Source organism: Sebastes fasciatus, chromosome 2 (genome assembly GCF_043250625.1).
Source record: "Sebastes fasciatus isolate fSebFas1 chromosome 2, fSebFas1.pri, whole genome shotgun sequence".
NCBI lineage: Eukaryota > Metazoa > Chordata > Actinopteri > Perciformes > Sebastidae > Sebastes > Sebastes fasciatus.
The window spans coordinates 17,164,981-17,188,963 of NC_133796.1; the positions used below are offsets into that span (position 1 = coordinate 17,164,981).

At 41.2% G+C, this 23,983-nt stretch overlaps 1 protein-coding gene across 2 annotated transcripts in view; it reads right to left on the reverse strand.

Moving 5' to 3' along the window:
• Window positions 1-21,815, reverse strand: part of mdga1 (MAM domain containing glycosylphosphatidylinositol anchor 1) — a 210,525-nt gene extending 188,710 nt beyond the window's left edge. For both annotated transcript variants that reach the window (XM_074612095.1, XM_074612086.1), the window contains exons 1-2: window positions 20,227-21,815; window positions 18,911-19,000 (exon numbers count right to left, since the gene is read on the reverse strand). In XM_074612095.1, the coding sequence (XP_074468196.1) occupies window positions 18,911-18,977 (67 nt within the window). In that variant the 5' untranslated portion in view covers window positions 18,978-19,000; window positions 20,227-21,815. The remainder of the gene's footprint in view (window positions 1-18,910; window positions 19,001-20,226) is intronic.
• Window positions 21,816-23,983: the final 2,168 nt, after the last annotated feature.

The window sequence follows — 23,983 nt, forward strand, 5'->3', positions numbered from 1 at the left end:
CTTTTCTTTGTCTCTTCAGCCACGGTGGGTTTTTTTTATCAGCCGCTCACATTCTGCTCTTTATTTCAAACTGCTGTTACTGAAGCGAGGAATGTGTTGTGGGAGCGCCCATCATTAAATCCCGATGTTAAAGCCCCAAACCACAGCCACACAAGTGAAGGATGGAGCTGAAAATGTTGGCTCTTCATTCATCCCTCTGGGCCCTTTGACCTACTGTTCACATCCCAAGTGTGATTTTTAACTGTCTAAAATGTGGTGAAGTGTGTTCCCATTTACAGCTAAGCTCCGATAAACAATCATATCGATCACTCAGCATTTGTACCCAGGCGACAGGTCGGGAGAGATGATTCACCCACCCTGAGAGAAGATGGGAAAAACATACAGTATATTCATACCCAAGTGTGTTTCTGTTTGTGCACAGTATGCTGCTGTGAGTATACGCCTAATCAGGTCGAAATGCAACAGCACGAAGTTGCACAATGAAGGAATACATATATGCGGCACAAAGCTACAGTAGGTGCAGAGCAAGTTAAATGTTTAATATGGACATGGTTCATTAATGCAAGATCAGATATTAACCAGTGAAGGAAGGTGTCTGCACATTGATTATAGCTCTAATTACAGGCAGAAACAGGGAGATAAGAAGCGTAGAAGAAAGGAAAAAGAGAGGGAGAAAGAAGTGGAAAATAAATAGACTCACATCAAGGAATGTAATAAAACAGTGGTAGACAGATGTAAACACTTCAAACTCAGCTACAAAGAGACACCAGTCCCTGACTCCTCCATCATTGGCATGGTAACAATAATCTGATAGCATCGCGTTGATCTCTCTAAGAGAGTTTTCCTTAAAATTAGAAATTATATTTAGCTACAGCACCTGTTAAAATAACAGGATTTCAGGACACGTCAGCAGTGTGAACTAAAAGTGCTGCATTTAATGAGTAACACAGAAATGTGAAGATGACCGAGATTCATTGGATACAGACATTCTACCCCCCTCCACACCTTGAAATCATTCTTTATTAGCGTTAATAAAAGACTTCATTTAAAATCGCTTGTCAAGCTCAAGGACAACAACTAAAACTAAACGTTAACCCGGGGGACGCTCGCAAACATCTGAACGGGTAGTATCTGCTCTAAAACTGAGCCAAAGTACATTCATCAACACGCTGGCAAGGAGCCGATACCGTGGTGAAGCGCATTTATATTGCATCAACAATTTTCAATTCAATTTGGCACCAATAAAAAACATATTTTCTTGGGCATGGATTCAAAGCCTTCACTGCCAAACAAAAAGCAGCAATTAGAGAAGTGGGCACCTTAAAGGAAGATGAAAGTGCATGAAATTCCCCGCTTACCAATTAAAGCATTCATATCTCCTATGGGTGAAGTATTCTCAGTCTGGTCAGGCTTTTCAATAACCAATAACATAAAGCATGGGAAAATATGAGGTTTATATGTAAACCCTTTAACATCTTAAATTCCTAATTATTTTTGCTGCTCTTTAAACACATAATATTAAAGGAATACTTCACCCACACAATGACCATTTGTATATCAATTACTCACTGCGTGCTGCCTTGAATTCAAGAAGAAAATTGTTTTTCTCGCATGCCTCCACGGCAAACAAAGAAGTAAAAAACTGAGAAAAGTCTTATTGAAGTAAATTGAGGCCGCGTTTAACAACAGCAAAACTATATTAAAACATCCTTTTACAAACTCTCCCACGGTCGTGTCTAAAAGGTCACCCGCAAATGGTGTAATCTGGCAAATACTTGCAAAAGCTCTCGCTACCCGATGACCTATCCTAACCTTAACTATTCAAGATCAATACCTAACCTGAACCATCTCGCAAGAGTTTTCCAACTCGTGGGTTACCCTCTAGACACGACCCTCTCACACAACTTGTGCAGTATAATCCATGTCTCATTTATCCAGCTGCTCTCTACTATAGATGCACAGCAGTCCGAAGTGTATTGAATAGTAAGGTTTTAGCAAAAATGCATGTTTTGAGCAAATGACTGGATAAATGAGACTTGGATTATACTGCAAGTTGTGTGAGAGTTTTGGTGTTCTGCCCACATTTACTTCAATTCATCAAGACTTTTCTCCGTTTTTTAATTCTTAGTTCACCGTGGAGGCATGCAAGAAAAACTGTTTTTATATATATATACGAATGGTCATTTTGTGGGTGAAGTATTCCTTTAAGGGTATACTGTGTTGTATAGGCTACTGCGCAAACTTAGTATGGCAGTATAGCTACTTTTTCTCAATGAATTTTCAACACAAAAGATCAATATGTTATGAAATCAGGCTGTAATGTGCTCCATCAGCTGAAGCATCTATTTTAATGTACTACTAATAATGTTAATGTATATTTACACTACTATGGTGTTGTCCATTATCTCCATATACTCACACATCAACAGTTTTGTTGATTTGTTCAGTGTAATTCCCAGCTGGGGATTTCATTGTAACTGGACTGTCTTTGGACATGCATACTGTAGGATTTATCCATCTCTCTCACATCAGTGTATTCCCATCGAGAGCACTTTAGGAGCCAGGCTGTGCAAAGAGAAAATGGAGTGAATGATGCAAGTAATGCTGTGAATGGATGAGCTGCATGCGTACCTCTGCTCTTGGTGCACCCCAACCCAATGTTCATGTCGGTACCTTCCCAATGACATGGTTGCTATAACACATGGGGAGATACACTGTTCATACACATCCATACCACATCCTGTATGAATAAGCCCTGGGCCAAAGGAGCCTCATATCATAAAGTATACAGACCTCAGTGGGCCAGACAAAAAAACAAGCACCAGCTTCACTCATTCTGGTCTATAGGATCATATGAGAAAGATTTCCAGGTAAGGAAGTGCACCGACAACCAAAACAGCCTATTTTCACATTGCTTTGTGTGCAAAGGCCTCACTTTTCAAAAATCCTATTGTGTCCCTCTCACTGTCCAGCCACCATAATCCAGATTAGAGAAGAGAGGAGTTGATACACCAAATCTGAGTCACCTTCAATTTACCCTGCGCTCAAAGCAATAATCTTAACAAGTGCTTTATGAACTTTTTTTGTACTTCTATCTTCGTAACTTTAAGATATATACAGTATGTTTTTTTTGTTTCTAATGTGATTATAATGCATGGGCGGTGGCACCTGGACATTGGCTATGGCAACTCCGTTATTATACAGATTTGAAATCCTTTTCAACCAATGATAACTGAACACATGCTCCATTTTGATTCTGGTCTAGACACAGGTAGAGATACATATCATTTTTATATTTTACCGTATTCATTTGTCGCTATGTTACCAGTAACCAACACCAATTTGTTATTCGTGAGATTGATTTAAAAATAATTGGTAATAAAGATCCAGATTAAATGCAGGGGACGTAGATTGATTTATGTGATTATTAGCGTTGTCACGATACTAAAATTCTGACTTTGATACGATACCCTGCCTAAATATCTCGATACCAATACTGAAACGATACCACAGAAAAAAACTAAAAAATCTGGAAGAGTAATAAATATACATATATATAATAGATGACAAGACATGGAGCTTAAAATTATTTTTTTATCAATTAAAAATCTTCAAAACTCTTAAAATACAATGCGAATAAAATGGGGTATCGTACCGTTTTTAATAGCAGGATATCGCAATACCTTTCTAGTATCGGAATGCCGTGCAGCACTAGTTTATATGCAGCACACATGCTAAACCAACACCTTGGCTTTCATTGACAATTTTGCATGCTTAACAGACTTAAATATAGAAATAGGATCAACTAAGTTTACTTCGTTTGCCTGGTGCAGATATTTTAAGGCTTATCCAATCCAGTTTGCAAGAGGCGTTCAACAAGAACATTCTGTCTGATACACTGAATAAAAATGTACCATATTGGCATGTATTTAAGACAAAGATAAAGCGAGTATACGTACAACAGAGAGATGGAGAGAAGGAGGGCACAGACAGAAAAATACAGACAGCAAGGGCGTCAGAATGAACGACAGACAGAAACTGCTGAACGTGTTTTGACGTCTAGTCCATGACCCCGCTTTTTCAAGTAAGGTGTTCTAGAAATATCTATTTGGGCCTGTATGATGAGCAGCTTTAAGTCTTTCAAATGCATAATGTCCTTATGTTTCATATGTAAAATAGTTCCATATGCTAGTTACATAATTCACTACTAGAGAGACGGTGTAAATAAAACTGTAATTCTCTGATGCTTTGCACCCTGAACACCTCCTGCCTTTGTCCTTACAAATCTACACTCTCCATTTCTTTCATCCACCCTCATTCCTCCCTGCGTTCCCTCCTTCCTTCCTCTGCGGCCCACTTCTGCATAGAGGGAATGGCAGCAGCAGCTTCAATAATTCACTTCTCCTCAGAACAGGTTGTGTTTGCATTACAGGGTGCTGCAGGCGAGAATAGAGAGGGCGAGGAAGAAAGATTAAAAAACAAGGAAGAATGAAGAATGAAGTCGAAATGGGTGAAGACTTTGAATAGAAAGACAGAATGAAAGTAAAAGTAGAAATACAGCAGAGGGGAACGCCCGTTGAGAGTAATCATGATGTGGAAAAGCAAAAAAAAGAGACAGAAAACCAGAGGGAAATTGTTTTAGAGGAAGCTCTTTCTTGTCTCGTGTGTGTGTCCTGAAAGGTGAGAAAGAGTAAGATAATGAAAGAGAGACGAGGAACATGTGAAAGGCTCCTCAAGCAGAAAGGGAAAAGGGAAGAGATGGGGATGGTTAGACTGATAAAAGCTAAAGCATCAGTAAACCAGCACCTATTCACTGACACATTTTTCCCTCTGGTACCTGTAAATAGGCCTACCTCACAACTATGAACTACAAGTATCAGAAGTCTCTGCAAGCTCTATTAGATCCACGGCGGTGTGTTCAAAGCACTTCAATTAAACGTTTAATCCTTTAGCTCGGCTTGGTGCTGTGGCTGAGGAAATACTACTACTACTAACTCAAAACATATAGTGTAGTTTTACTGTTGTGGTGTGTTTAGCTCTGATCTCAAACGCATTGCGCAATGGAATAACATGAGATTTAATGAGATTTTTATGGTAATAATGTACAACATGGCGACTGCGATCTATATGACAGCGGTGGTGGTCGGAGGAATAAATGCTCAGAAATCTTGTGTGCTTTATTTAGTACCTTCTAGGCTTCAAGGTCAAAAACATACATTTAGGAAAAGTCGTGGGCAAAAAAGGCTTGTAGATTTTATTCAAGCAGAGTTATTTGAATTATGAAAACCCAAACGGTCTGTCAGACCTGGTCCTAGGTCCTAGTGTTGACAGAATATCTTTGGGGTTTTTCATGAATTCTTTTTGCTTTGGTGTTCGGCTACATTGCGGCAAAAAATATTAATAAGTCTATCAAGCTCAGCTGAAGTTTGTTACAGGAAAGGAAACCAGATTTGTTTCATTGCCAAAGATTTGATTGAAGTTCTCTTGTACCTGGGCAAAAGCAAATAAAGTTTCCCACTTTGTCTCTCTCTCTCTCCCACACTGACTCTTTTCTCATTTGCTGAGCCCCATGTTGGTCTAGCTCTCCGTCTCTAGGGAGGCCTTTCTTCTTTTAGCTGCTCCGTATCTGGCCCTGCCCTTTCCAATGTCACTCTGGCTGTGTCTCTCTCTGTTTTTTAATATGAGTCTTTCGGCGCTGCCACGTGTCCCTTTTCTCCTCTTTTCGAAAGCCAGATCCAAGTCATTTCAATGAATGTCAAATTCAGTAATAATTCATCAGCTTCGGTGGAAAGGTGTTGTTGTTGACAAGTAAATGAGGTGATGAATTTCAGAGAAACAGTTATTATGTCAAGTCAGTTTCACACACATAAAATGATGTGATTTCTTCCTAGATCACTTCAAATCCTCAAATTCTCCCCTCTTAAAACACGTACAACACTGTTGCTTCTGTCTGCATTATCGCTATATGGCCATGAGATCAGCTGACGTATCAGAATTTTGCAGAGTGTATCTCTGGTTTTCTGGATGAAAGTGTAAAATTGACCTGATACATTACTTTGCTTAACAACACCTCCACATCAAATGAAGATGGAGAAATTATTTTCTCTGTGGGATATCGTGTCCTTACTGAGCCACAGGCACCACAGTGATGGAGATAGAAATACTATTCTCATACATGCACCTGGAAATAGCAGCTCTCATTTGTTTTTCTTTCCTGTCCTCGCTGAGCGCATTTCCACAAGCTTGCTACAGTGCAAGCTCCTTTTTACATTTTCACAAATTAATACTTGATTCGTCTCTCCATCTCATGAGATTTTGATTAGAAAAGACTTCCATCAATAGACCGACTGCACAGGACACCATTCACACATTTACTGTAGTACTCCACAGATTTAGCATCATGATGGACAGTTTTTTTTTCGTTTTTAAGTATCAGAATCGATGCAACAGAACCAGAGATATCTTATTTTTTGTTTCCACCTCTTAACCTGCCGCCTACATCGCAATGCAACTCCACCACCAGCACTCAGAGACCCGGGTGTGTTATTGTAGTGGCTAATGTCGCCTCAAGCCGCTGGCCTCAAGCAGAGATGAGGAGCAGGCTACAGAGGTCTGGTAAGCTCACCGCTTTCTAACCACAGATCACATCAACAACTCCCACAGATTTATTTTTTTCCATTTTGAAACTTATAGTCTTCAGCCCCAACCCACGCTGCCTCAAGTGACGCGGCTCCCCCTGGAGCCAGAAAAATCTTTTTACAGTAAAACTTGTTTTCACATATGCAGTAGTACTCCACAAGACCTGTAAACAGACTTTGATGTTCCATTTGCAAAAAATAGTTAGCAAGTGAAAAGAGAAGTTGAAATGGTAGTAGATGGAGTATAAACAAAACCAAACCTATTGAAAAAAGAGACCAAGTCTAAAACATCATCAATTCCAGGATCACTACGTCTATTTATCAGAGCTGTCAATTGATTAAAATATTGAATCGCTTTTAATCGCAAATTAATCTCATTTTTTTTATCCGTACAAAATGTAACTTAAAGGAAGATTTGTCAAGTATTTAATACTCTTATCAACATGGGAGTGGGCAAATATGCTTGCTTTATGCAAATGTTTGTATATATTTATTATTGGGAATCAATTAACAACATAAAACAATGACAAATATTATCCAGAAACCCTCACAGGTACTGCATTTAACATAAAACAATATGCTCAAATCATAACATGGCAAACTCAAGCCCAACATTCAACAACAGTTGTCAGTGTGTCAGTGTGCTGATTTGACTATGACTTGCCCCAAACTGCATGTGATTATCATAAAGTGGGCATGTCTGTAAAGGGGAGACTCGTGGGTACCCATAGAACCCATTTCCATTCACACATCTTGAGGTCAGAGGTCAAGGTACCCCTTTGAAAATGGCCATGACCGTTTTTCCTTCCTTCCTCCATTTTCCAAAATTGAGTGTAAGTCTGTAAGTCTTTAGGCTCCTTTGTGACAAGCTAGTATAACATGGTTGGTACCATGGATTCCTTAGGTTTTCTAGTTTCATATGATGCCAGTATCGTCACACTAGCTTTAAAACTGAGCCAGCTACAACCTCCGAAATATCGATTGCATTAATGCGTAAATGAAATTAGTGGCGTTAAAACGATTTTGCGTTAACATGTTATTATCGCGTTAACGTCGACAGCTCTACTATTTAATGTTTATTTGTATGACATCATAGTAACAATATGCAGTTTTATATAACTAATATTGTAAAAAAATATATAATGGTTTAAAATCCATTAAAATTAACTCAATTGGAACATGATGGGTGGTCTGGATGAGGAGGTATTTGAACTTCTCTGGTACGTCAGCCAAAAAAAGGTGTCCTCCACATTCAGCTGGGCTCTGTGTGAACCAGGCAGCAAGGTTTACAAAAATATACTAAATTTATTCTCATTCTTCTCTAAACTGAAAAATTCTAGTCAGGGTTAAAACTGTACTTCTCTTCATCCAATATCAGCGTTCTCATTCCCAGAGCGTCAAATATCGATGCTTTGTCACGACCGTTGCCGTTCGATACCGCCGCTCGAGGCCTCCGTTTGCGGCGGTAGGAGACACGATGGGCTTTCCATTAACTACAATGAAAACCCATCCACGGCAACAGTAAACGCACAGGGAAAGTGCACCGGGAGTGATTGTGGTGACGTAGTTAAAAGAGCGAAAGAGACACACAGGGCGGGCGGGAGGGAAGTTGGATAGGTGTAATAAACATGTTGTTTTTTCCTAAATCTAAATAAGTGTTTTTGTTAAATTCACAACATTAAGTATGTGTTTACTGCGACTGAAAAGTGACACAGAGGGGTCTGACAAAGCGTCAGTATGTGACAAGTTGGGATGCGAACGTGTTGCCAATACATATAACAAGCATTTAATTGTATTCACAATGAAAACAATTGTTGAATTTCAGTCTCCTCTCTGTGTCACCTGCTTCCACCCAAATCAAACCACCTTTCCTCACGACGCACCTTTCCCTCTGCCCTCATTTCCTGCTAGCCCTCGCTGTCTGCTTGCTCCCCAGTGTCAGCCCTCCGCCCTGCTTCCCGAAGCCTGTCTGCAGCTCTCAATGACAGTGTGCGCTATGTCCTATATATGCAGTAAGTGGAGAGGTGGGTGGATGCTTGCCACTGAATCGGAGGATGATAGCGAGAAGATGACAGGGCTTTGGAGGAGAGAGGTGCTGGGTGTAAAGAAAGCAGGGAACTTATATGTGAGGAGAGAGGGGGGAAGGAGAAAAGTGATGAGGAGAGTTAAAGGGAGGTATGTGTTGAAAGGGTTTGGATGAAGGCAGAGAATTAGGATGGAATGAGGATGTAAAGTAGAGAATGGGTACATTTTATCCCATTTTGACATGTTATGGGTAGCTATATGGATGGCTGGGAAGGAAAAGAGGATCAGTGAGAGGAGAGAAGAAGGGAAGAGAGGAAGATGACAGGGACATCTTTCTTGACAGGTAAAAGTTTAGTCGATGGGTAAAGACAGAATGAGGGAGGAGGAGGATGAGGAGGAGAGGGATCAGGATATGCAGCTGGTGGCAGGTAAATTGCTACACACTGACAACATGGGGACTTTTTAACATATCCGACAGATTATACCCCATCTCCTCTGAGCCAGCTGAGATGCACGGAGAAAGACGGGAATGTGTGAGAGCAGCAAGCGAAAATTTCAAACATTTAAAGTGCCAGAAATTTTTTACTGAAACCGTCATGAGGTGGGGAGGAGGAGGAGGAGGAGGAGGTGGGGGGGAGTTGTTTGTTGCTGAGGGAGAGCAGGTTTGAGAGTGAGAACTAGAGAGAGAGGGCGAGATCTCCGAGCAGCACGCATTGCTGAATTATTGAGGCCAGACGTGTGTAGCAGCAGAAGATAGATTTCCAGTGTTGATCCCTTCCTGCTGTCAGAAAGTTTAGTTGGACACGACCAACTCCAGCAGTTGTGGTTGTTTTATCGTTGTTCGGGGGTTTTCAGAGCACACCACAGGGAGAGGCAGAGCATATGTAGGAGGAGCAGCCTCCAAAAGTGTGGTTTTAGCAGTGTGTGTGTGCGCTCCCTGACACTCTTTAAGTCGGAGCATATCTGTATGATAAGGTTTTCCCCGGCAGTCAGTGGCTGTGTGCAGGTTTTCTATGAAGTGACAGATCAATATATATATATCTGTGTTGAAGGTGCGACAGGCGGCGAGAACGGCTGCCTGTATGCATAGCACTTTGCAAACTGTGAAACCCTCAGTGTGAGTCAACAATATCGCAAATATTTTAAAGCTCCCCGAAGAGATTTACACCTGCAGAGACTGGTGTGTCGATGCCAACAGATGGGGATTGTTAAAAAAATATTAACGATAAACAAATATACAAATATAATCCCATGAACCCTTATGTAGTGTATTCTATCCAGCTTCCATGGAAATAAGGTTTTGTACAATTTAGAAAATAATGTTTGCCAGATTGATGAAAAAAGTGGTCAGACTTAAAATCCCCCTTCACTCAGTCACATTTTGCTTATTGTTGGATGTTTGATCTTCACTGTGTTGAATGATGCGCAAAGTTTACTTTTGCTACTTGTAAAATGTATCTGCTGAAGGGGGAAAGTTTCTCTGTGCTCACCTTAAATCTCTTTTTATTAACTATATTTATGTCAAATATTTACAATGATTTGTGTTGAAAATGTAACACAACAAATAGAGCATTTAACCTTAAATCTCTTTAAATACATGAGTATGATTTTGTGGCATCATAGCTAGTTTGGAAGACAATCGTGGTCCAATATGCAACTTATACGAGTGTCCTGTGGAAACGTGAAGCCTCCATTGCACATACACTGAAGATGGATTCTGGATTTTTTTTAATGAGGTACAAGGAGTAGGTGTAATTCTACATTTTATTTAAAAGGTAATTTAACTTTTTTGTCCAAAAGGCATTATTGGTCACTATAAGCACCATAGATGTGGGTCAGTAGGGGCCTACTACATTTTTTTATAATTTATTCCCATGGTAGATCACCAAAAGAAGGCATAAAAGAACACAACATCTACCTCTAGTGACCGTAGTAACTATGACAGGAGCAGAAGCGGAAGCAAAGACAGCATGAAACTCCATAACGGGGTGTAGGTCGGGGACGACGGATGGGACACAAAACACGGGCACACCGGAGTTTGCATCCAACAAGAGACCAACAACGTGTAGTTGTCTTTGTGTTCACAAACATTAAGTTTCACTTTCACTTCGGAAACAGTTATTTTAAACCACAACATTATGTTTTTCCCTGAACTAAGTGGTTTTCTTGCCTAAACCTAAAGAGGCCTTTTAGTTTGTCCCCAAACGTAACGTTTCATGCAGTTTTACAACGTGTTAGAACGTGTTGTTTTTAAGTTTCGCTTTCACTTTTACAACGTAGTAGGCCCATATTAACCCACATCTGTGGTGCTCATAGCAACCGATAACACCTATTTAATGGCCAGATAACAGTCAAATTGGGTGGTGTAATTCAAAAAAAAAAATGTATACAGTCAATTGAACTTTTTTGCCCAAAACCCCACTTCAGACAACCAGTTATTATTCCAAGCAGGGTATTTTTATATGTCTTAAAACGTGTATCGAAGGGATCTTTAAAGCCACCGTCTGTGAAATCTTTGAAACCCCCCAGTGGTAGTAACAAAAAAGACACTTTGGCAGACAGCAATGCAAAACTGAAAGCAGCTGGAATAGTCTGATCATTCCACAAACAACAACTCCACTGTAATAATCTGAAAGATGCTCTAATCACATAAGAGATCCTACATACAGCAGCTTTGAAATACGGTTAGAAACACACCCTAACAAATGTTAGAATTTCAAAATTAAACTACACAAAAACATTGAAGTTTGTTAAAAGAATGATGCCAAAGAAAGAGATAAGTGCTGACACAAAGGACGGGAGGGCGAAAGAGAAGGTTGTGAAGAAGAAAGAGAGTGACAGTGTGAGAGGAGTGCAGGAGGAGGCAGACGGTCTCTGATGTAAGCCATGTTCGCACCGCTGTTCACAGCCGTCCTGTCGCCTTTATGAATAAGTTAGATGCCAAATGTTCCCTCCCTCTCATGTCCGTGCATGCAAACGCACACACACATGCACTACACACCTTATTCCTTCACTCACCGGGATCAGGCCCTGTGCACACAAAAACACTAACACAAAACACCTACACTCCAAAAGCTTTTTTAATCTTAGCCTCAACAAAATATTAAATTGCCCTGGATTCATAAATTGTGTACAAAGACACAAGCACGGACACACACACGTCTATATTCCCTCATGAAGCTGAGCTAGTAAGAGGCTTGATAATGTCTGACAGAGTGACAGGACTACAGAGCAGAAAAGTGAAGTCCCACTGACAGTTTTTCCTACTCACAGGGCACCCACGTCATCCTGTTACACTCTGGACCACTCTCATCCAAAGAAGTGTGTGTGTGTGTGTGTGTGTGTGTGTGTGTGTGAGTGTGTGACACTGACTAACATCCCGGTACAGAGGGATGAGAGTGGGTGAGAGTGAGGTAATGATCTATGAGTTCAGCAAAAGGTAAAAGCAGCAGTGAGAGATGTTTGTACATGTGCATATCATGTGGAAATTGTGCGTGGGCTCTCGTGCGTGTGTGATTGTGCGTGGATGTGATCTGCATGAACAAGAACATAATCATCTGAGAGAGTGGAATACAAAGACAGGAAAAAAAAAAAAAAAGAAATCAAAATGAACAGATAGAGAGGAGGGTTACGCGACGATCTGTGAGCAAAATATTATAATAATTCTAACCGCACTTCTGCTGGAGCGTTTCACTCCCATTGTCAAACTTCTTCTCCTAACATGGAAAAAAACAGAAATATGTTCAGGGAATAAATTCAATCAGTCTGTCAATCTGTATTTATTCATACACGCTCAATGAAGGGGGATAGTGATTCAAGTTGCTCCACAGTGTGGACTAGCAAATGAGATTTATAGTTAAGGTTGACAGAAAACAGACAAGATGAGACAAATGTCCCACAATCAACAATGTCATCCAATGGCTTTTAGTGCATTAGTCTAGAAAAATTTACATTATGTGAATTACGCGTTACATTCTTTAGGTTTGGGCAACAAAACCACTTAATAAAGTTTAGGGAAAAACATTGTGTTTTGGCTTAAAATTACTACGTTTCAAAAGTGAAAAAGAGACAACTACATGTTATTGGTGCCCGCAGGTGTGAATTTGAGCATGGATGGTTGTCTGTCTCTATGTGTCAGCTCTGTGATAGTCTGGCGACCTGTCCAGGGTGTACCCCGCCTTCGCCCAATGTCAGCTGGGATCGGCTCCAGCCCCCCCGTGACCCTGAATAGGATGAGCGGTAACAGGAAATGGATGGATGGATGTTTTTGGTTTCACACGGGATGCGAACACCAATCTCCTGAGTGATTACTACGGTCGCTGTTGTCTTCTTTTATATCTTCTTTCGGTGCTCTTCTATGTGACTAGATGATAAAAACCTACTATTGTGTGTAGTAGGCCCCTATTGACCCACATCTATGGGGCTTATAGCGACTGATAAGGCCTATTTAATAGCCTGACAATAGTCTAATCAGCTGGTTGATTTGAAGATCAAAATCCCCACATTTACAGTCTTCATGCTAAGCTAAGCTAACAGGCTACTGCCTCCAGCTACATATTCACTGTGATGACATGAGTGGTATGTCCTCATAAAACTCTCTGCAAGAAAGCAAATAAGCATATTTCCAAAAACTATTCCTTTAAATTACAAGTTATACTCCACACATCTCGGACTCTTTAAATAACAAGTTATACTCCACACATCTCGGACTCTTTAAATAACAAGTTATACTCCACACATCTCGGACTCTTTAAATAACAAGTTATACTCCACACATCTCGGACTCTTTAAATAACAAGTTATAATCCACACATCTCGGACTCTTTAAATAACAAGTTATAATCCACACCTCTCGGACTCTTTAAATAACAAGTTATAATCCACACATCTCGGACTCTTTACTGACTCTGAGCAAAGAAGTGAAATTAACTGTTCGTTAAGAAAAAGACATGTTATGTATCATGTCTGATGGAAGGAGCCACCCACTAACCACCACATTAACCATATACAAATAAGACAAACATCCGAGGCAGGCAGGCAGCTTACACTTTGGTGTTAACACATACAGTATATACACACATATTACACCAAGACTTGCCAGGCTATGCTTTCTAAGGAAACATATTACTATTTTGCCTCACTCGGAGGCCCCAGTGTACCAGACTGCCCACCTCTACCTGCTGCTTTGTGCCCACCCAGAGCTCAGAGTGTAACTAGTGGGAAGCAGGGTGATAAATCAGACCTCCCAAGACGTTGTCTTAGCACTCTTATCCTTTAGCCCCAGGTAGCAGGGCTAGTGTAAACCACAGTCAACATATCACTTTGGCCATAGGCCTATGGCTCTGCTGCTGACCTCTGGGTTAATAGAAATGTTGTCAGGCTTTAATATCCAGTCACCCGTACAGAAAAAAATAGGAAACTAGAGAAGAAAGAAGAGGAGAGGAGGAAATGAGAGAATCAAGGACAAAAAAAAGCAAAGAATGAGCTGAGTAAGCATCAAAACAAAGTGGCTGCGTACTGTATTGTGTATGTGAATGTTCTCAAGGTGTGACCTTTTTAATATCAAGGCAGCGAGGGCTACACCGCCACACAATGGACCTAGTTAACGTGAGAAAAAAAATGGGAGCAAGATGAGATAATTAAAGCACCATGTGCACTAAAATTTTTAGCATAAGGGACGGGATCAGAGGGACTGACAGAGATGAGTGGAGACAGACACAAAAAGACGGAGGGGGAGCAGGCAGATACCACCACTCCCGTCTAATAGCTAAAGCACTTTACATCCAAGTTTTTAATTTTTAATTGTCTGATATACATTACAAACAATAAAGACACTTGCCAACATTCCTCCATCTCTGCCAAACCAATAATCTCCTTTCTGTTCTGTGCAAAGAATAGCTCTCCTAATCTTCTAACACTCTACACCACGATCAAGCTTCTTTAGGAGACAACCCACTGGATATTTCCGGCCAAATATTGACCAGCTTCTCATGCCTCTTTTCAGTTAGATCGATCCATCCATCCATCCATCCATCAATCTGTCTGTCTGTCTGTCTATGTATCGTCATCATTTGGACAGTTGGACAAAACAGTTTGAGCACCACTAACTAAATTCCAAGGACTTAAATCAGACCTAATGCAGAGGGAAAGGTCATCCAACAATCTCTGACATTACTGATCACATTCATGTGGAGAGGGTGCAATCTGTAAAGTAGGGATGCACAATCCGACTTTTTCAGTCCCGATAGCGATACCTGGGCTTTGGGTATCGGCCGATACCGAGTACCGGTCCGATACCAGTGTTTTATGTGTCAGGCTTGACTTACACATTGTTTTCCTAACTATGTAAAACAAAATGTAACAAATAAATGCCTATACAGTATATATAAATTTACCGAATAGTTATTTATTATTAAAATAATAAATCCACCAGTATAAAAAATCTTGAAAATTAAGAGGAAATACAATTCAGGTGTAAACCTTTTTAATGCAGCAACAAATTGGTCAAAACTTAAACATGACTTCAAATTCCAGTATATAATTTATATAGATTATAAACATACAATTGAATTGAATAGATCAGCCCCATTGTCACCGATATCCAATACAGCTGTTTGAGTCATTATCGGCCCGATATCCATTCCGGTATTGATATAGCAAAAAGAGGTGCATGCGTGTGTGTGTGTGTGTGTGTGTGTGTGTGTGTGTGTGTGTGTGTGTGTGTGTGTGTGTGTGTGTGTGTGTGTGTGTGTGTGTGTGTGTGTGTGTGTGTGTGTGTGTGTGTGTGTGCGTGCGTGTGCGTGCACCTGCGAGTACAGTGAGCAGATATAAAGCAAAGAGGTAAAGAGTAGGAGGAGGACAGTAGGTGTCAGATTGTGGGAGGTAAGAGATTATCATCATTTCTAGTTTACAGTAATGCTTCAGTCTCTTTCTATCACCGTCTCCCCTCCCCTCCTCCACCATTGCCTCAGAGCCACCGATAAATTATGGATGCTTATTAGAAAAGGGCAATATTCAGCATCCAAAATAAACTCGGCAGCGAGAGACATAAAAGAGAGAAAGAGACACAAACAAAAAGTGCTGATGTGGGGAGAGGAAGAGTTAAAGTCGCAGGGGAGCCAGTCGCCAGGCCAGTTAAACCTGGAATGATCTCTTTCTAGGTCACCGCCTTTCAACCCATGTGCCACGGCGAGCTAATGTGCTGCAACGAGTAAAGCTCCACGTCGAGACGATGCTCAAATGTTGGGTGCTTGTCTACACAGGCACAGCAAATAAAAAAACTAGCAATGTGTTCCAAGCCCTTCATTCTTCCTTGGGCAACATCTTCAAAGTGATGTAAAATTTGTGCGCGATGTAGGCATATTAAACTTTTTCACTTTCTGCATCTCTTGTAGTGCTTTGTTCTATGGCCAGTGGCAAGGCCTCAGCTCTCCTGCTGCTGTAGGGGCCTTGCTCAAATCTACGAGAAAAAAAAATATCGCTAAGCAAAATCATTGATTTAAGTTCATTAAATTTCCTGTTAACAAGCACATAATGAAGCATCGTATTGCAACCTAATGCAGTTTGAATTCCATCTACAGCACCAGCTAATGGTTTCTGTGTGACTTTGTCGAGCAATCGATAATTTGGTGTCCCTGTGAACTCTGTTGCCTCGCAGAGTGTGATGTGATGCAGCACCACAAAGATGGAGAGACACTTTTTCTGGTACATTTTGTCTGTATTGATGTCGGATGAGGACACGCATCCTGCCAGACTGTCTTGAAATTTTGCTGAACCTCCCCTAATCCTTAAGTATGTTGAGAGTTGGCGCGTGTGAATGCCACATCATGCTTGTAATGCTTGGGATTACAGTGTATCCAGATTAAATGAAACTTGAAAATCGCTGCATATGTATGCAGGGATGTTTTGCGATCCGAGTGTGGAGATGCATATAAATACAGCTTATCCCAAAAAAAAAGTTGTAAGAAAGGGGAGAGGACTCTAATAAAAAATACATACAAGAAAATTATCTGAATAAACGTGCATAGAAACACATGGTGTGCAGCTTCTCCTTTGAAATAAAGCATTTCCTTGGTGCACTCGTTTGTCCAATTTCTATTTGAGGGACAGGTGTTACAAGCTTTTTGACAGCCTATCAAAATTCACAGAAGTACAATCAATACTACACTGCTGCAAGAGAAACAGTGACTGATCCACTAGTCCCTGCTGAGCCAGCAAACTGTTGCAGTGGGAAGGAAAGTGTGTCTGCCGCACAAACACATCCCACACACACACACAGACTCATAGGTTTTACTCACACACAAACACGCTGCATTTGGCACGTGAACTCACAATCACACTCACGAGCATCGAGCACCTGCATGCAACAGACTCACACAGGCACGAGCTGACAAAAAAAACTCACGCATCCAAACACACCCCAAGAGAAGGCTACAGTAAATGAAGCTCGCAGCCGTCCAAAGCGCTGACATCAATCAGGCACGCTTACACCGTCGGGCTCCCGACGGACGGCGAGTCGCATCTGTCTGCTGGAGCAAGTGCTAAACAATTCAAAAAGTTAGGGAAACCATTTTATGCATATCTGCATACACGGCAGCGAGCGTGCCAAGCTCGTTGGCTCTCTTCCCGATCTCCCCCACTCGTGTTCTTGTGTAAAATTGTGAACCGATTTGTTTCTTTCTGAATGACTCTTTTTAACGTCGATGATTTACCTATACATGAAACAGTTATTGCACGGGTGAGCGCAGCTGAGCACCTCCATCACACAAGCCACCTGGGAATCTGGGGGCCTGTGAATGCTGGCCAGCACGATTCCCACAAAGCTTTGGGACTCTTTCGTCCCTCAGCTGAGACACTTGCACATAAGATTGCGGCCACTGAAAGTAACTCATGAGTTCTGGATACCATGTGTTTTTAAATTGCGAAATGTTTAATATACATATGCTGGAAATATTTATAACAGATAACGCTGGATTTATCAAAGCGGGTACACCAGCAGGTAAAAAATGATCCCAGATAAGTACATGTGACGCCACTAAAACTATATTCTTTATCATCGAAAGACCATGTTAGACATTTCCTATAAAAACAGATAGTGGAAAAAAAAAATAAACTTCTTGAGATCCCATCCAGCACTGTCACAGTACACAGACACTGCTCTGCCTGCAGCTGTGGGTCCGGAAAATACAACATATTTTTATTTTTATTTTAGTAATGTCTATTAAGGCATCTGTGCAATGCTTCAACTGGTGGTCAAAACAAAATACATGCAGAGAAAAGATCTGAGATTTGTCTGTAAGTGGTTTTAGTTTACACTAATACCGACACCTGCAGTATGAGGTATTAGAGTGATTATCTGGCAGTGGGCCTACAGTACACGCTTCAGCAAATGACAGATTGTCAGCCTTTTCTCGGTGTGACGGCGGGCTGCGGGATTGCTTGTGACAACAGCACTCCATGCTACTAAACAGAGCTTGTTTTCAATGGCTGCCACATGCCTTCAAACATCAAAATCAAAGTATCAAAGCTGACGGATCAGTTTTGTGCGTTTGCCTTGCCCGAAGGGACAGGAGGATGAGGATGCATATCTGGCCTGTAGCTGAAGAAACTGAGCCTCTGTAGTGCGGCGAGACAGTCTGAAGAGGGAACAAATCTCCGCTTTATCCTCAAAAGCACAGTGCTGTTTAACCTGACAGAGGCGAGCCACGTCTTATCCTCTTGCTGACACCTGTTGTCTGCGCGCGGGTGAGTGCAGAAATAGTGGGGAAGTTAAATAGTGGCAACCTCCATTCAGTAATAACCATAAACCTTAAACAATCGTTTAAATCTGTAGCCCTAATGTGGATTTTTTTTGCCATAAAGATTTATATCAGCCTAAACAAATGGAATTAGATTTACAGTAGGTGGGTTTCCCCTCCACACTACATTGCTGGATGTTTTCCCAGCCGCCTCTCCTGCGACTTCTAAGAAGCAATATCTCCCTTTCAAGTTAATTTGCTGTCTATCTCCCTGAAGCTGTTCTCACAGTAGTTTAAACGGCAGTTATTATACCGCCTCCTATTAGCGTGTCTTACTGAGACGCGGACAATAATATGTGGCGCGGAGAAGCCCTTTAATTAAGGTTATGGGCTAATAATTGGACAAATTAACATCGCTGCTGCAATAGAGCTCAGTCAGCCTGCACTAATAAAGTATGCATTGATGTGGTAACAGGAATACATTTGTAAATATGGCGTTCTTCTTCTTACCGTAAACTCCTTGGCCCCGGGCAAGAGGATAGACACTAGAAAATAACAAAATCCAGAAAAGCTCCATGTTCAGCTCAGTTCCGTCATAACCTAAGAAAGAGGGAGACACACACACACACAGAGAGAGACAACATTGTCTTTTACACTCATGCCAATAAAGCACATTGAATTGAATTGAGCAGTGAAAACAGGGGCACAGAGAGGGGAACAGCCTGTGACAAACAAGAGGCGACAGCTGAGTGATTGTTATCAAAAGGGAAGAAGAGGTACTTTCAAATTGGGTTTTTTCATGTTCGACTATGTCTCCTTCAACCCTTTAAGCCATGGAAATAATATCACAGAGCAATTTAGTGCAGCCTACATTGTTTCATTCGACTTAAAGGACGCGTAATTCAATCTCAAATTGTGGATTATAAAGTTTACAAGCAGGGCTGAGTGTGTTTTAGAGAATTGGAGATTGATAGGATTGTCCTCTGTTAAGCTTGACTAAACTTCACTCCATACACACACACACACACACACACACAGAGTGAGGACAGGAGAAAACTAGGGGATCAGACTGCAGTATTCATGGAGGATTAGCTACAACAAGTGGGGTCGTGAACATTGGACCCCAAACACCCACACACACCGCTTTTTGCTTCAGATCAATACTCATCCCTACAGTGTTTCTGCAGCAGAGAGAGGGTGAGAGGTCTATACTCCTATATACAACAAAAACACTTTTTTTTGTTTGTTTATCCTGATATTTGTAGACATCACATGTCAGTGTTATTTCTCTGCACAATTTTAAAAAACCTGTTGGAAAACCTGAAGAAACAGGATGAAAAAGCAGGTGGAGTCAGGAGCTAATAGACCCTCTTGTGTGTGACTGCTGACCGAACATGAGGATTTTCCTCCTTCACATTTTGAATAATGGCTGTGATGCCGGCTGCACTGACAGGCTGCGTTTACACAGCGATCAAAGTTTCATTATAGGATGCATGTGAGTTAATATAGCCTATACATTCATGTCAGGATGCGCTGAATGAGACTTGCTTATATACTGACATGATCGTTACATTGCATGCGTAAAAAAAGACATGCCAATTAAACAAAGGCGGGTATATGAAGACCCAGCATTTTGAATGTACCTTTTGAGGCATAATAAGTGTAATAAGAGATGTCAAATTCACTGCCTGCTTTAAGATGTTCACAAATATGTGCATTTTAAAAACGCACACACACTTGATGCAAAAAGTCGATGGATAAAACCTTTAACATATAACAAAAAATAAACCTGTAGTCTCCGTGCAGTGCAGGCATGTTATCTCTACCTTGTCTCCGAGGTGCCGTGCTGTGGGTCAGTCTGCTACCCGGCGCTGAGCGCTCTCCTCCCGGCTCAGGGAAGAGGATTCCTCCGCTCTCTCGGAGACCCAACCCAGCCTCCTTCCTCCGGGTCTCTCCACACACAAAAAAATGTGTTGGTGGGGGAAAAAAAGTTATATATCCTCCTCCAGTGTGGGCGTCCGGTGGTGTGAGCTTTTACAATTCCCCGGGAAGTATAACAGGAGAGTTTTCCTCTCAGATGATCTCCTTGGTGTGTTAAACTTTTTATTTTACGCACGGAGAAGAAGCGCGGAGTCTTACCGCTGCTCGGCTCCACAAAGAGAGTCCACCTCTTCCAAAAGAGAAAAATAAAACCACTTTGGAAAAACTCTCAAGCAAGGCTAGTTTGGTAAAAAAAAAAAAAAAATCCTATCTCCTCTTTTGTGGACTTTTAAAGGCGTGGTTTAAATGGATATACTGTGCGCCTCTGACCGGTGACAGTCTATTCTAGAACACAATGAGTCTCTTCTAGAACACAATGATTCTCTTCTAGAACACAGTCATGATGCGCTCTGAGAATGAGCTCCTCTCCGCTCCACCGTTCAATCAGCGCTGTGTCTATCTGTGGACTCCAAGTGATGCTGGCCAAGTGGAATATGTGCGCAGACTGAGAACGACCGCCCCTGTCTGTGAAGGGAGAGAGAGAGAGATGGAGATGGAGAGAGGAGAGAGAGAGAGGACAGAGGCTTCCTTCCACATAGATGCGCTCAAACCTCACAGCAGCTCCACACTGGAACAGGTTGTCAGAAGAACAGCATCAGCTCCCTCTCTCTCTCTCTCTCTCTCTCTCTTATTTTCTCCCCAACCCTTTTGGGGGTACCACAGGACGTGTTTAAGAGTCAGCGGTGGTTTTCGTGTTTTTTCTCTGTTGTCGACTCTTTTTTGGCGGAGTTCAGCCAGCTGCGGTGCCACCACCAATCGTCGGTGCCAATTAGGAGTGAAAGGCGCTCCGAAAGTTTTTGTGCCTAATGGAGGAGCCCTTAACACCATCACCATCACCCCTCCCCGTGGACCAATTATTTATGACAGTCAAAATAGACTGAACCCCCCATATACACATTCTCTCTATCACACACACACTTTCATCGACTGCCCTCCCTCTCCTCTGTCTCTGTTTCTCCACTCATTGTACCGGTGGGTTTTTTTTTTACTTCCCAACGCGGCCACAGGGGGGCGTGTTTAGAATAGAATAGAATAAAATGGAAAGCTTTATTGTCATTGTATTAAATACAACGAGATTCACAGTTGCCACTTCTGGTGTCAGTGCTTTACAACAAAAACTTGACAAAGAGTAAACGAGGCAGATAAAACATATAACAGGTAAAAACACACACAGTTATACAGCAAATAAAACAGGTAAAGTAAATGTAATAAATAAATAAATATAAACAGAAGTGTTACACTAGAAGTATAACATATAAAAACAGATGTAATGTAAAACAGAGGTAATTGCACTTGTAAAATAGGTAGGGTAGATGAATAAATAAATAAATGTAAACAAAGGTAAAGTTGCACTTGAGGTGTATATTGCATCATATTGTTTCAGCTCAGTGCCACCACTGGGTTGCACATGCACATGTATGTATGTGTACGTGTTTGTGTGTGTGTGTGTGTGTGTGTGTGTGTGTGTGTGGTGATGGGGGTCTGAAAGCGTCCTGTGTAAAGAGCCCCTTGCATTTCTGGCCTTTCCAACGAGAGCTGTTGGTTTATCACAAAGCAGCGTCTCTGTGTGCAGCTGGCGTGAATGAAACAGACACTTTAAATATCAAGCAGCCTGCTTATCAGACTGGAGCGAGCAATCTGTCACCGGGAGACAAGGAATATTCAATTTCACTGCTGTTATTTTTTACAATATACATTTTCATAAAGATTTCAGGTTTAACTAAAAAAAGACTTGATTAATATTTGTGTGCCTATATACTAAAGCAGCAGTGGGTAGAATTGGAGCAAATATTATTAAAAAAAGTTGTGTTTTTATAAAACGGTCACTATATCCTGACAGAAGTGCATCAGACAGACAATCTAAAAAAAAATCATGTGTCCTCCTGTGTCCTCCGGTGCTCGTATTGGCATCTACAGGATTTCACAGACCGGAGGAAAACAACCAATCAGAGCCGAGCTGGAGCCTGCCGTCTCTGAGCAGTTGTCAATCACTCGCAAACTCTGATCAAACGGTCAAACTAGGCAGCGCTGTTTAAATATTAATCAATATTCTGTTACTGTAATGCCTACTTCTTGCCATTTAAAACATCTTAGTGTACTGTTTAGCTGTAAAATGAGAAAGTTTGTGACCCGCAGCCATGTTGAGATCGGTTGAGGAAATACCAAGCACCGCTCACCAGCCAGAGCACAGCCAATAGGATCTCTCTCTCTCTGAAATGACCTGTGATTGGCCAGTCTCCTGTCACGGGCTAGATTACTTTAAAGCCTGAAAACAGAGCCAGAGGCCAGGGGCAGAAGTCTATTTATCTCTCAGATCACTTGAATTACAATATGCTGAAAGGTTATTATGGAATTGTTGCCCAATGATGCCAGAATATTCTGCCTACTGCAGGTTTAATTTATTTGTTTATTCATTTGTCCCAGTCAGGTAAGAACTACATGCTTTTTCTTCTCTTGTGAGTTACGAGGAGTGTGTGATAGGAAGAAGAAGTGGTAGAAAGTGTAAGGTCAGTGTAATCAGCCAAAGGCTTAGAGGCAACATAAGCATGTAAATGTATAATATGAGACCTTGAAGACAGAGATATATTAAACTGTCCAGTTTCTATTTTTGCAACTCATTTATTACGTAACTATTAGTTCTCCTTATTCAAATACTTCTGTGTGACAAAGAAATAAATCCATGTTTTAACCTTGAGGATCTACTGCAGATGAATATCTGTTTGGTAAATGTTTGCTTTGGTCTGCTTGAAGTACTGAGGGGGTGGATTCTGCAGTTTCAGGATAATGGGCATGCTGGGAGAGTTCATGTTGCATATTGCTAAATATCATGTGGTTGTAATCCATTTTACTGCATAATCTCTGCACATAATGCAACATTAATAACCCACAGACCATTCACCTCTGCCTGTTTAGCAAAGTGGGAGAAACCATGAATATGAAACGATTTTAGTCTTACAGTAGCTAGCATTGCATTATTGTATCAAGTGATTTTATTTTTCTGACATCAAATTCAACAACTCGACACATACTGACGCTTTGTCAGACCACTCAGCGTCACACTTTTTGGTCGCAGTAAACACGTAGTTAATGTTATGAATTATACAAAAACACTTGCTTAGGTTGAGGCAACAAAACCACTTAGGTTTAGAAAAATACCACAAGGTTGGGGTTAAAATTACATGTTTGTACAGTAAAAATGTGACTTGACGTGAACACGGGACACGAGCGAACAGCTGATTTTGACAACTAAAGTTTCCTTAAAGGAACAGTGTGTAGGATTTAGTGACATCTAGCGGTGAGGTTGCAGATTGCAACAAATTTAAACCTCTCCCGTGTGCAAAGAGTGTAGAAGAACTACGACGGCCAATGCGAAAACACGAATGTCCCTCTCTAGAGCTATTGTAAGAGTAGCGTAAGTCATTTGGAGAACAGCAGAGTACGTAGAATGTGTGTATACGTGGGAAGTGAGCGGTGAGCAGGAAAAGTTAACACAGTAGTTTGTCCATTCTGGGCTACTGTAGAAAAATGGCAGCCGGCTCCATG